At 38.1% G+C, this 14,267-nt stretch overlaps 1 protein-coding gene across 1 annotated transcript; it reads left to right on the top strand.

Moving 5' to 3' along the window:
* Nucleotides 1-12,875: 12,875 nt before the first annotated feature.
* Nucleotides 12,876-13,865, top strand: LOC306847401 (melanocortin receptor 5-like; the record flags this gene model as incomplete). The annotated part of the gene is made up of 1 exon (XM_079381329.1): nucleotides 12,876-13,865. One exon carries the CDS (start codon nucleotides 12,876-12,878, stop codon nucleotides 13,863-13,865), a length of 990 nt encoding a protein of 329 aa, XP_079237455.1.
* Nucleotides 13,866-14,267: the final 402 nt, after the last annotated feature.

The following is a 14,267-nucleotide window of genomic DNA, read 5'->3' as shown; positions in this document are numbered from 1 at the left end:
CGGGGTGAATAGAAAGTATGTTTGCTGGCAAAACACTACTTTCTAATGAGGAGCCTGAAACTGTCTGCTATATAGCTAAATTTAGGGCAGAAATGTTTTATTCACAGCCATATTTTAATAACTGCAGTAGATGCTACATTTATTTAGTTTAGTTTTGTTTTATTTTATTTTCCCCAAGCCTTAATTTTTGCTTTTTTTTTTTTGTTGCTGATTTTTTAAACAGTGGTTCTCAAACTGTAATAGTGTCTAATAATTAGAGTCCAATGCTTCATGTAGTGCAACTGGATTCAACTGTACTGTAATGTTTTGAGGTGGATTCTTGCATTTTTCCCCCTGCTTCTTTTCCTGGAACACTTCTTCTTTTACAGTTTTTTTGGTTTGACATGCATAGATGGTTGACGGTATGGAGACAATTCTTCCTATTGTTCTACAACATGTCCTCTTTTAAATTCCCATATCACAGAATAAATCCTTTTATTCTGCGATAACAACTGGCTGGATGTACATTATCCCTCACATAAGGCAGTATGTGTTGGAAAACAATTACACAGAGAACTGTGTCTGTACATGCCAGAAATAACTTCATTATGTAAAACAGAGTTCATATTCTCAGACCCTCATTTTTACTAACTTCTTTCTAAAATAAATAACATTTAATAAAGTGTGAAGCAAAAAAGCAAACAGGCTTTATATGAAGAAGCAAATGCTCCCCAAGGACAGTTTTCCGCTCTGTATTTAGTACTACTTCAGATAAATCTAAAAGCAAAGTATTTTTGGACAAACACAAATCATTTTCGTAATCAGTAAATTGATCTACATATGAGTTTAGAGATTGTTTTTCCATGGATGGGAGTAAAGCTGTCCAGTTGGTTAAAAAAACACAAATATATAAAAGAAGAGAAAGCCATTTATTTTAAAAGTTAAAAAGATGCATTTGCCCTATATTGTGCAAGTGCACAATATGAAGAACAATAGATGCTGTTTAAGATTCTCTCCATCTCACCATACACTTTATCCAAATTCAGCAGTTTCTTTGAAAACTAGAAAAGTTCATACCAAATCGTATGAAAATAATCAGAGATGGTTGGTGCAATTTCCACTGGACTTTTGAAGCGGGCAGGTAATGAATTTAGCTAGACTATGCACAAATGTGTTGAATCAGATGTTGTTTAAAATGTCCCAATGGTGGGCTTCTTCTTCTTACGGGGTCAGGGTTTTGCTGGTCAGCATGGCTCAGTTATTCCCCTCTGAAAGATACTGTAACTCCACCGTCTGCCAGCACCGACGCTCATAATTAATCATGTACTTTGACAGCATCTGTTTTAGAGGACTCTTAAAAGCATGTAATGGCCTAGACATTAGACACAGACTAAAAAATAGCTAATATGCTCAATAAACTTAATTAAATGAAGAAAGCATTTCCACTCAATTAGTTGAGGTCCAAACAATAAGACTAAAACAAGTTCATTTAAATACATGTTTTGTTGAATCACCTTAATAGATCCAATTAGGTTCCTGTTAGATAATAGACAATATTAGTTATAATAAGTTAGATAATAACTATAGCATGTTAAAAAAAGTTAAGGACCATGTTTATGCACAATGTTAACCACAAAAACAATAGAAACTCTACTAAATCTCCATTAATATTGAAAAACAAAATAAAATCACATTTAATTTGAACACAATGCAAAGCATGCTGAAAACTACAGATCCACTGCCCAGTAAATTAAGTAAAACCATTCATGTAGACTCAAAATTATTCACAAATGTATTGGATTGAACATAAAAAAATGAAGTGGTGACAAAATGTTCAACAAATGCTTTAGTGTTGCTTCAGCTTAAGTTATTTAAACAATTTATTTTGTTTTATTTTCCGATCCAAATGCGAGTATAGACTAAAATTTGAGAAAATTATAATCTGAAGCTCTGGAATATTAGATAATTTATCGAAAATAGTATATGTCATGATACATTAAAGTTTTATTTATTATTTAAATCAAACGAAAATGAGTATTTGAGCATTGGATCTACAGTATGTGTAAGTCCTTGCATAAATGGCAGTCAGTAGTCTTTGCTTTTTTGATGACACATTTCTGAAAAAACAAAAACATGAAATCCTCTGAAATGTCAAAGCTCGAGATGAATGTGTTTGCACTAGGCTACAATCTATCCCAGATTTTCTCTTCTGCCACCTGGGACCTGCAAGCATTTATTTATTTATTTATTGTCTTATGTTTTTTTTTTTCCTGGCATTGTTGGTAAAGTTTGAAAAGCAAATATTCCCACAGAAACATTATATATTCACAGTTGTACTTTGTGTAATGTTGTTAGCCACTTATAACTGCCTCGATTCTGAAAATATGTCAGTTGTACATCATATAAAAAACAAAAAAACAAAACTCTATTTAAACTCAAATCATTTGCATTATATACAGAAAAAAAGGTACAAAAGCTGTCACTGGGGTAGTGCCTTTTCAATTTCTACCATTTAGGAACTAATATGTACCTTTAATGTACTTTAGAGGTAAATAAGGTATGTAATATGTACCTTTTGAAAAGGTACTGCCCCAGCGAGAGCTTTTGTACCTTTTTTTTCTGAGAATTTAGCTAAGCTTTCAAGTATTCCATCATCAAGTATGACATGTTCCAGGACCAATATAATTTCCTCAGATTGCAAGGGTACTTGATGGATAAACCGCAGGAACAGGTCTTACCTGTCCAAATCACAGTCGTTATGTTAAACATAATGAAACAGACTTCCATGAACAATAAAGATGTTACAAGATGGATAAGCGATTGCTGGACTGAAACACTGTTGCCGTCTCACACTCACTCAAGATCTCTCAAGTTTTATTGATGCCGTGAGCATAAGTCACCACTGCAGTGCATTTCACAAATGACCTTAGTTAAAGGACTTTTCTACAGGTATTATAATATAACACTGTTATATAACACCATATTCCTTCATTTGTTGCTTTGTTCTGCACATTGATAGACTGTTCTGTTGCTACAGTCTCTATGATATTTGCATCCTTACACAGTAGATATGTGCAGGATCCCTTGTCAATGTAAATCTATGGGATTTATACTTGAATTTCATTTTTTTTTCTACATGATTTGACAGTTGTGCTCATAAATGTATATGCCCCTTGCAGAATGTGCAAAAGGTTAATAATTTTAACAAAATAAGAGGGATCATGAAAATTGCATGTGATTGTTTATTTAATACTGTCCTGAAAAAGCTATTTCACATAACATATGTTATATATTCTCCACAAGATGACCCCGGTTTTCCAGCATCTTCTGCATATTTTAACCCTTTCCAACAGTGACTGTATGATTTTGAGATCCATTTTTTCACATGGAAAATTGAGGGACTCATACATAACTATTATATAAGGTGAAAACATTTACTGACGCGCAAGAAGGCAACACAATGCTTTAAGAGCTGGGGGTGTAAACGTTTTTAAGTTAACTGTTAACTGCTCTGTCACTGCTCCGATGGGACCACTGGTGCGTGGTCCCGAAACGTAATAATTTGCGCATTTGTTAAAGCCTTGACAATTAAAACATTCAAGCGATCCGTGTCATCTGCATATATACAAATTTTATGTGCACATGAATTGTACTTAAAATCTTAAAAGTATATATTTAAAAACTGTACTTTGAAGGCCACTTACAAGGTACACTAAATACACTAAAATACACTTTTAAAAAGTGCATGTTATAATATATATAATGTATTAATTAATAATATATATAATAAATAAATAATATATATACTGTAATAAAATATATATTGTCAAATTGAAAGTTTTGCTTTAAAGTACATTTTAAATCAACGTTTTGCTGTGTTTAAAGAATTACACTTATCTGATCTGGATACAGTCTGGATCTGGGTGCTACGGTGACCTCGGAATAAGAAAGTAACAGACTAATATTAGGGTAGATGCCATTCTTCTAACAATGTAACAAGTACATCAGGTGTTTTGGGAAGTGTTCCCGGTTCCGGTTGATCTAATTAATGCAGCCTAACAATCCTTTAACGGATTTGAATTATAGAAATGCGATAGTGTATTATGTGTAAACCAGGTTAAAGAGATGGGTCTTTAATCTAGATTTAAACCGACAGAGTGTGTCTGCTTCCCGAACAGTGTTAGGTAGATTGTTCCAGAGTTTGGGCACTAAATAGGAAAACGATCTCCCGCCCGCAGTTGATTTTGATATTCTAGGTATTATCAAATGGCCAGAGATTTGAGATCGCAGCAGACGTGAAGAACTATAATGCGATAAGAGCTCACTCAAATACTGAGGTGCAAAACATTCAGGGCTTTATAGGTAATTAGCAAGATCTTAAAATGTATACAATGTTTAATAGGGAGCCAGTGCAGTGTTGACAGAACCGGGATAATGTGGTCATACTTCCTGGTTCTAGTAAGAACTCTAGCTGCTGCATTTTGAACCAGCTGGAGTTTGTTTATTAAACGTGCAGAGCAACGTGTTAAACGCGGCGCTAAGATCCAGTAGCACTAATAGAGAGATACAACCACGATCAGATGATAAAAGCAGCTCGTTTGTAACTAATGAGAGCAGTCTCAGTACTATGCTCTAAAACCTGATTGGAAATCGTCAGATATATCATTTTTCTCTAAGAAGGAATATAGTTGTGATGATACTACCTTTTCTAATATCTTTGACCGAAAAGGGAGATTCAAGATCGGTCTGTAATGAATTAATTCTTTGGGGTCAAGTTGTGTTTTTTTTAATGAGAGGCTTAATAACAGCCAGTTTGAAGGTTTTTGGGACATATCATAATGACAATGATGAGTTAATAATATTCAGAAGAGGATCTAGTACTTCTGGAAGCACCTCTTTTAGGAGCTTAGATGGAACAGGGTCTAAAATACAGGTTGTTGGTTTAGATGATTTAACAAGATTATAAAATTCTTCATTTCCAATAGAAGAGAATGAGTGGAATTGTTCCTCAGGGGATCTATAGTGCACTATATGATGCTTTACTGTGGCTGACAGCTGCATGGTTACAATTTTATCTCTAATAGTTTCGATCTTGGAAGTAAAGTAGTTCATAAAGTCATTACTACTGTGCTGCTGGGTAATGTCTGCACCTGCTGATGTTATATTTTTTGTTAATTTAGCCACTGTATTAAATAAATACTTGGGGTTGTGTTTGTTTTCTTCTAAAAGAGACGTAAAGTAAGCAGATCTAGCAGTTTTTAATGCTTTTCTGTTGGATAGGGTACTTTCCCGCCAAGCAATACGAAATACCTCTAATTTTGTTTTTCTCCAGCTGCGCTCCAATTTCTGGGCTGCTCTCTTTAGGGCCCCGAGTTTACTCATTATACCACGGTGTTGGACTCTTTTCCTTATTCTTCCTTAAGCATAAAGGAGCAACCGTATCTAAAGTGCTAGAAAAGTGAGAGTCAATAGTTTCTGTTACATCATCAAGTTGTTCTGAGCTATTGGATATGCTGAGGAATTTAGATAAATCAGGAAGATTATTTATAAAGTAGTCTTTTGTGGTAGAAGTGATGGTTCTACCATATTTGTGACAAAGAGTTGGCTTTACAGCTTTAGCTATATGGAATATACACAAAACTATATAATGATCTGAGATATCATCGCTCTGCTGCAATATTTCAATGTCACTGACATCAATTCCTTATGGCAGTATTAAATCTAGAGTATGATTTCGACAATAAGTAGGTCCTGAATGGAGTTTAGAATGGCTAATGCTGATCCCAACGAATCTCTTTCATTATCAACATGGATATTAAAATCACCAGCAATTAGGACTTTATCTACAGCTAGCACTACCTCAGATAGAAAATCAGCAAATTCTTTAATAAAGTCTGTATGGTGCCCTGGTGGCCTGTATACAGTAGCCAGTACAAACATTGCAGGAGATTTATCATTAACACTTGTTTCTTTGGATAACGTTATATGAAGCACCATTACTTCGAACGAATTATACTTAAAACCCGATCTCTGAGTAATACTGAAAATATTGCTATAAATTGTGGCAAAACCTCCCCCTTTACCTTTTGGACGCAGTTCATGTTTGTAACTGTAATCTTGGGGGTAGGCTCGTTTAAAGTAATGTAGTCATCTGGTTTTAACCAAGTTTCTGTCAAACAAAGCACATCTAGTTTATGGTTAGTGATCATATCATTTACAAAAAGTGCTTTTGTAGAAAGGGATCTAATATTCAATAAGCCAAGCTTTACCATTTGTTTATCTGTATTATATCTGTTTTTTATTTGTTGTACATCAATTAAATTGTTACTCTTACTTTGGTTTGGATTTTTTCTGTATTTTCTAGTTCCGGGAACAGACACAGTCTCTATAGTGTGATATCTAGGTGAAGGAGTCTCTATGTGCTGAGAATTAACTGACTTCTGTGACGTGAGGCGGCTAGCAGACGGTCGGTTTAGCCAGTCTGTCTGATTCCTGACCTGGGCCCCAGTTAGTCAAGTACGAACTCTAAGACTATGTGCCATAGTTCTAGAGAGAAGAGCGGCAGCACCCCAAGAGGGATGAAGACCATCTCTTTTCAACAGGTCAGGTCTGCCCAAAAAATTCTTCCAATTGTCTATGAAACTCTTGTTATTCTGCGGGCACCACTTAGACATCCAGCCATTGAGTGATGACAGTCTGCTATTAATCTCATCACCACGGTAATCAGGGAGCGGACCAGAGCATATTACAGTGTCTGACATCGTACTTGCAAGTTCACACACCTCTTTAACATTATATTTAGTGATCTCCGACTGGTGAAGTCGAACATCATTAGTGCCGACGTGAATAATAATCTTACTGAATTTATGTTTAGCATTAGCCAGCACTTTTAAATTTGCCAAGATGTCAGGCGCTCTGGCTCCCGGTAAACATTGGACTATGGTGGCTGGTGTCTCTATTTTCACGTTCCGTACAATAGAATCACCAATAACTAGAGCACTTTCATCGGGTTTCTCAGTGGGTGCGTCACTGAGTGATGTTTTGATCAGAACGGAAGAGCGGTGTTTTGACTCGCGACTAGGCCGCCTCACAGTCACCCAGTTGTCCTGCTGCACGGGCTCTAACAATGTACAGGACTCCCTAAGCTAGTCGCATCCAAAGCAGTATCTATACAGCCCTCACATTCTTACTGTCCTCAACTAGTTTGGATGCGTGTCTCTAATTCTGAAATCTTCTCTGTCAGCCTAACTATTTCCCTGCATTTATCACATGTGAATCCCTCGCTGCTGACAGAGAGAGATAAACTGTACATGTGGCAAACAGTGCAAACAACAATAGTAGGAGAAGAAGCCATTACTCACGTGATTGAAGAATGATTCGCTTACCACTGTTGTTTGATGAACTCGTGAAAAACGGAGCGAGAAAAAATAAAACAATAATAGGAGCGAATAGAAACGCGAATGGAACCGCAAGTGACAAGCTAACCGGCTAACGAATGCTAACGCGCTGCACACGCTCTGCACTCGCGGTATTAAAAAGCGAACGATCAAATTAGTTTGATAGATAATACCAGAAATATGGTGGGAATTAAGTTATATATTATCACTTTAAACAACAGAGAGTGAAAGTTAGATAGAGGTTCAACAGAAAAGTGAAGCTACACGGAGCTACAATCGCAAACCTCTCAGCAGCACGAAGCAATCGATCAGCAATCCTCAGTCAGGTTAACATAAAAGGTTGTCAGTACATTAAGCGGTAACTTAAATTAAATATTGCAAAAATTAATCTCTTAATAGTTTAGTATTGCCAGTATTCAAGGCTCAGTCACTCATAAACTAAACTAGTCCATGCTGAAATGATCAGGTGCTGTAGGAAGTCATTAGTGGGATGGAGAGACTGCAACACAACAGATTTCATCATTTCTGTGTTTCTGTTTGACTCGTCCAGCTCTCAGCACTCATTATTTACTGCTCTCTCACCATCAGCCCGTCAGTACAATCATTTGATTTGGCTGTGAATCTTTGTGCTTCTTACTTTCTTGTTCCTCTGTTCTGTCGGGCGGTGACTCATTTACTGTAGAGTTATCAGTAGATAGTAGACACACACTATTGAGCAAAGCCTTCTGACGCACACATTCAGATAGACGATCCTTTATCCAGAGACCTGAGCAACACTTACCAGTAGACATAATAAATATCCTTTTCACAGGAAAAGTAATTCACTGGTAAAATACTTACAGGGCTGTTTTTATGAACAATGGGCTTGTTTCAAAACCGTACTGGCCATCGTCACGAAACGGATGATCATATGCTTTTGAGGATGTGCGTAGTGCTTAGATTTCATGTCGCTGGAAGACCTTGGGGCGCGATCATGTTTTTTTTTCAACCTTTTAAAGTGCTATCTCAAAGATTAAAGAGAGAGAGAGAGATGATGAATTAGTGCCAGAGAATAATTCATAAGCGTAATTAGGATTCGTCTGGGTCTGTGTGTGATCAAAGGTTTGTCCTCCGCATGTGGGCGACATCCAGGAAAGTTGGAAAATAACACTTTTTTTGTACAATATGGTCGTGCAGAATCTATGCTTTATAAGCACTAATAAAATCAATGTTCACCTGTTAATAATAAACATGCTAAGCAACTTAGTGAGAACTGGTCCCTATACTAAAGTGTTACCGAATATTTAGAGGATTTAGAATGGTAGGATAGAAGAAGATGCCCTCCTTAAGACTGGTGTGCATTAATGCTAACATTTAACATATTTATATAGCTAAGTTCAGCATGTACAGTGTGATGAAGCATCATCCAATATATATTATTGGGGAATAAATGGAATTATTATACAAGTTTTAATTGTTCTAAAAATGAAAAACAATAAAATTAAAATATGAATTCCTTACCCATAACCCTTAAATATAGCTATTCCAACTGTCATGTGATTTTTGTGAAATATATATTCCCATTCGAAAGATTTCTAATTCAAATAAGTGCTGCTCTTTTGAACTTTCTATTCCTCAAAGAATGAATAAAATGATCCATTTCACAAAAGTATGAAGCTGTTTTCAACATTGATAATAATCATGTTTCTCGAGCAACAAATCAACATATCAGAATGATTCATGAAGGATCATGTGACACTGAAGATTCAGCTCTGCATCACAGGAATAAATTACATATTTACACATTTAAAAATTTAATAATGGTTTACAATATTACTGTATTTATGTTCAAAATAAATGAAGCCTTGCAGCATAAGAGACTGCTTTCAAAAACATTAATAAATGTTACCAACCTCAAATTTGTCTCATTAGTGTGAAATACTAACTCAAATATTCTTTGTAAATCTATGCATTTTACAATTTAGACAAATAATAAAATAAAATGGGATAATCCCATGCACTGTACATCTGAATTGCACTTTATAAAACTATTAATGTGGGTTGCATGGTGGCTCAATGGGTAGCATTGTTGCCTCAAAGCCAGGTCTCTGGTTTAAGTCCTGACTCAGCCTGAGGCCTTTCTGTGTGGCGTTTGCATGTTTTCCCTGTGTCTGCGTGGGTGGTTTTCCTCTGGGTGCTCTGGTTTCCCCTAAACATACAGCATAGCAGAATTGGAGACACTAAATCATCCATAGATGAATGGATGAATTATATTAATTATATTTTCTATTAATTATATTGTACATTTAATTGAAGACATTTCACAATTACAATAAGATTTCATTGTGAATGATTCCTCTATGCCCTATGGGTTATGACTGCTAATTAAGATGTTTGAAATTTACATCTTAAACAGTAAAAGTACCAGACACAACATACCTCTGGTTGCCTTCTGATTCAAGGGGACTTTCAGTTCCAACTCCCTCTGCAGCCTTTTTGCTACACACATAATTATTTTCTCAAATCTTGAGGCTTTTCAAGGAAAAGTGAGCTATTACTTTTCTAAGTGATCAGATTACCATTTTTTCCCTGATAGATCGTTCAACAGGAGAACATTCCCATAGGCTTTCACTGATGAAAGGTTTCAAGGCATATCTAAACTGTCACAGTGTGGATGCTTTTCCTTTGAAGTTGTAAGCAATCATAGAGCAACCGCCCAGAACACCCTAGCAACCAAACAGCAATGCCTTGTTAACCACAACACCCCATTCTGGATGCAAGCTTTGCATGAGCAAGCACCACTCACATTTTACAATATACACTCTTAAATAAAGAAGGGTTTTCACATTGGTTCCCTACCCAGGCTCATTGGAAATACATATACCTAAATTTCTGCAAAACTCAAAAATCATACCTATACACATACAAATCTCTGCAGGTTCTAATTGAAATGAGCACTAGAGGCAGTAAAACTGACAACGTTTATGCTTTTTCACACAAAGTATCATTTACACGGCCAGAGTTTTGAATATAAAAAGCCTCACTTTCGCCCAATTCCTTGCACGATAATACATTATGACTTCAAAACAATTTTAACATAATGCTGCATTTGAAAACTGATACTTTTGAACATTCATGTCATATATCCAGCTTCATATGTATGAGTTGTCTAATACAGTAGAGGTTTGCTCGGTAGCTCATGCGATATGGTGTTGCATGTGAGGTGAAGTGCTCCAGTACGAATCCAGTAAAACTACGGTTTGACAAAACAGCTAAAACCCGCGTAGGCCTGTAAGGAAGTTCATATAGCACACTTGCATCTGCGAATGCGTTTCTATATTATTTTTGCATTCTTCAACACTACCGCAATGGTTTCTGGCCATCCCTTCAGTAAAAATCGCATCCTGGGCCCCCTCTCCCTCGTTGGGCCCTTGGAATCATTCTGACCTGCCCCTGCTGTCAGCTGTAACTGGACAAACGAGACATGAGATGTGCTGATCCATACGCAAAGCGTTATTCACAGACATGGTCATACACAGGCAGGGTCGAGCATCAGCAAACAGATATGCATAAGGCAAGACAAAGAGTATTCCCAGGGCTGGCGTAGGTCATCGATCAGAGAACAAAATCCAGAGGGCTTGACAACAGGGGTAATCCAGAAACATGAGCAATAGTCCAGACGAGGTACAAACAGAGTCCGAGCGGCGAGACAAGGGTTAATCCAAGATACACTGGCAGGAATCAGGAAACAAGGAAACACAAAAAGACTAGACTTAACTAGAACTAGAAACTAGGCTCCGTAAATCAGCTATCACTAGGCGAGTGATAAACGCAGAACAATACTAGAATCTCAACAGAAACAAGGAATGGCTCGGTAAAGCAGCTAACACTTGGCGAGTGATAAACGCAGAACAATACTCGGCGACTTGAGCAGGATCTGAGTGGGTGCTATATAGTGGATGTAATATAGTGTGTGTGTGATAGCTTTCAGGTGAGCATGTGATTGGTTACAGCTGTGTGTACAGCTGTGATGGGAAATGCAGTCCATGTTGATGTGTAACAGTCTGTGTGGCGTGAAAGTCAAAGTAATGGAAGAGTGATCTCTGGTGGCTAGCGGATGGAAGTCTATGGACAGAATTCATGGCATCAGCTAAGTTTGCCTGAGCTGACTCTAAAAAAATGCTGCAATATGCGCCTAAACCGACGCAATTAAATCACTGCAATACATGCCTGTACCAACGTAATAAAACGTGGCCACGGTCACATGTTGAACGCGCATTTTAGTGCCACTCACTGGATATTTCACTTTGAAACTGCCATGAAACGTGCAGTAAGCTAGGCTATGTAATATCGGTGTTGCAGAAGCTTTGCCATAAGCATGTATTTTCAGTGAACGTGGGTTAGTAATTCCAAAAAAGAATTATTTTTGGTTTCCCAGAGAACCTTTCATTGAATAGTTCTTAAAAGAACAATTTCTCAGGTTACGTTTACACAAGTGCGTTTTAATTTTAAAATGCATAACTTCTGCCACGGTTGCGCCTATAGTTTACACTACTCCGGTGTTTTCGACCGTCGAAAACGGAGACTTTTGAAAATGCTGCAGACCCCATTTTAGATTCACGAGTTCACACTTACATATAATAAATAGAATAAAGTTTATGCGTATTTGGCGTGCTGTCCGAGGGGAGGGCTCTGAGCTTGGAACTTTGGCCCGAACCCTGAGACAGGAATAGTTGTAAGTGTGGAGAAGGGGTGGCGGAGGGATGCTGGAAAACTGTCAAGGAACAGAGGTAAATCTGCTGTGTATATATACACACCTCTTATCTTGTTAACTGGGTTGATGACTGATTGTGTTAATTAGGTTAATTATCTGAACGTGCTCCTCCCGAACTTTGTTAATAAAACATCATTTGAAAACTCCGGGGTTGCGTTTCAGTGTAAACGGACCAAAACGGAGACTTTCGATTGTGTGGCTGCCCGCATTCGCTCTGCGTATCCTTGACGACCGTGTAAACAATAACATCATGCTCATTGTTGTACCCATAGATATGTATATGTAGATTCTCCATTCGACCGCTCCAAAGCACACAGACGCATCTGCCATATAAATAATAGGAACTCTACCTATACATATCTATGGTTGTACCTGCATGAATGGTCACGTGACATGCGTTTTCGACTGTGTAGTGTAGACAGAGATCAGTTCTGAAACGCAGTGAAAACGCCAGTGTAGACGAGGATGGTTTTCATTTTAAAACACTGTTTTAAAAAGAAAACGCACTAGTGTAAACAGGGCCTTAGTGTGAAGAAAATTTGAATCATCTCAAGAACCTTTCTCCACTTTGAATAACATTTTGTGCAATAGAAATTTTCCATGGATGTTAAAGGTTCTTCATAGAACCATATATTATTCTTAGTTTAAATGTTATCTATTTTATTTTACGCAGGTTAAAGATGCCCAATCCACCAACCCAGTGACTCCAAGAAAAGCCTACAACATTCCCACTGAATCCCTCATCCATGATGAACACTTCAGAGGCAACCCTGTCCCTTTGGGCCATTCATGCCAACTCCAGTCCCGTTTCATACCTCCTCAATGCCACCGAGACCCCATCCCACGCCAAGCCCAAAGCATGCGAGCAGCTCAACATCGCCACAGAGGTGTTCCTCATCCTGGGCATCGTCAGTCTGCTGGAGAACATCCTGGTCATCTGCGCCATAGTAAAAAACAAAAACCTCCACTCGCCCATGTACTTCTTCGTCTGCAGCCTGGCCGTGGCCGACATGCTAGTGAGCGTCTCCAATGCTTGGGAGACCATCGTCATCTACTTACTCACCAACCGCCAGCTGGTGGTGGAGGACCATTTCATCAGACAGATGGACAACGTTTTTGACTCTATGATCTGCATCTCTGTGGTGGCATCCATGTGCAGTCTTCTAGCTATAGCTGTTGATCGCTACGTCACAATTTTTTACGCTTTAAGATATCATAACATCATGACGGTGCGCCGGGCCGTGCTCATCATCGGTGGGATTTGGACCTTCTGCACTGGCTGTGGAATCGTCTTCATTATCTACTCCGACAACACTTCCGTCATCGTGTGCTTGGTCTCCATGTTCTTCATCATGCTCGCGCTCATGGCCTCCCTCTACAGCCACATGTTCATGCTGGCGCGATCTCACGTCAAACGTATCGCCGCCCTACCAGGCTACAACTCCACCCACCAGAGAGCCAGCATGAAGGCAGCCGTCACCCTGACCATCCTTCTGGGGATCTTCATCGTCTGCTGGGCTCCGTTCTTTCTGCACCTAATCCTCATGATCTCCTGTCCCAGAAACCTCTATTGCATGTGCTTCATGTCGCACTTCAACATGTACCTCATCCTCATCATGTGCAACTCGGTCATCGACCCTCTCATTTACGCTTTCAGGAGTCAGGAGATGCGGAAAACGCTGAAGGAAATCATCTGCTGCTACAGCCTGAGGAACATCTTTGGAATGTCCAGGTAGTTTACACCCCCCCCCCCCCTAAAAAAAAATAACAACAAAAAAAACCCAACAAAACAAGAGATGGATTATCATTTCACAAGAATTTAAAAAGTCTGAGAAGATGTCCCAACCCTGCCTTGATCTAGATGGAAAATATGATTTTTTTGTGATGATACACTCTCAAACTTGCAAAAAGCTGGACAATTAATCAATAACTCTTCAATGCACAAGGATGCAAAATAGAATGCCTAATGAGATGATTGTTGATAATATATGTAGATATTGTTGGAGAATTAAGGAGGCCTTTGAACTATGGAACAATATAATCCTCAACAGACAATGTGATTTAAAATCACAGTCTCCAGGGTCACCAAGGAGCCGTCAATCAAAGCCTGTAGGAAAAACAAGTGCAATCATTTGTCA

The sequence above is a fragment of the Barbus barbus genome, assembly GCF_936440315.1.
Source record: "Barbus barbus genome assembly, chromosome: 27".
Classification (NCBI taxonomy): Eukaryota; Metazoa; Chordata; class Actinopteri; order Cypriniformes; family Cyprinidae; genus Barbus; species Barbus barbus.
This window is presented reverse-complemented; position numbering and strand designations above follow the sequence as displayed.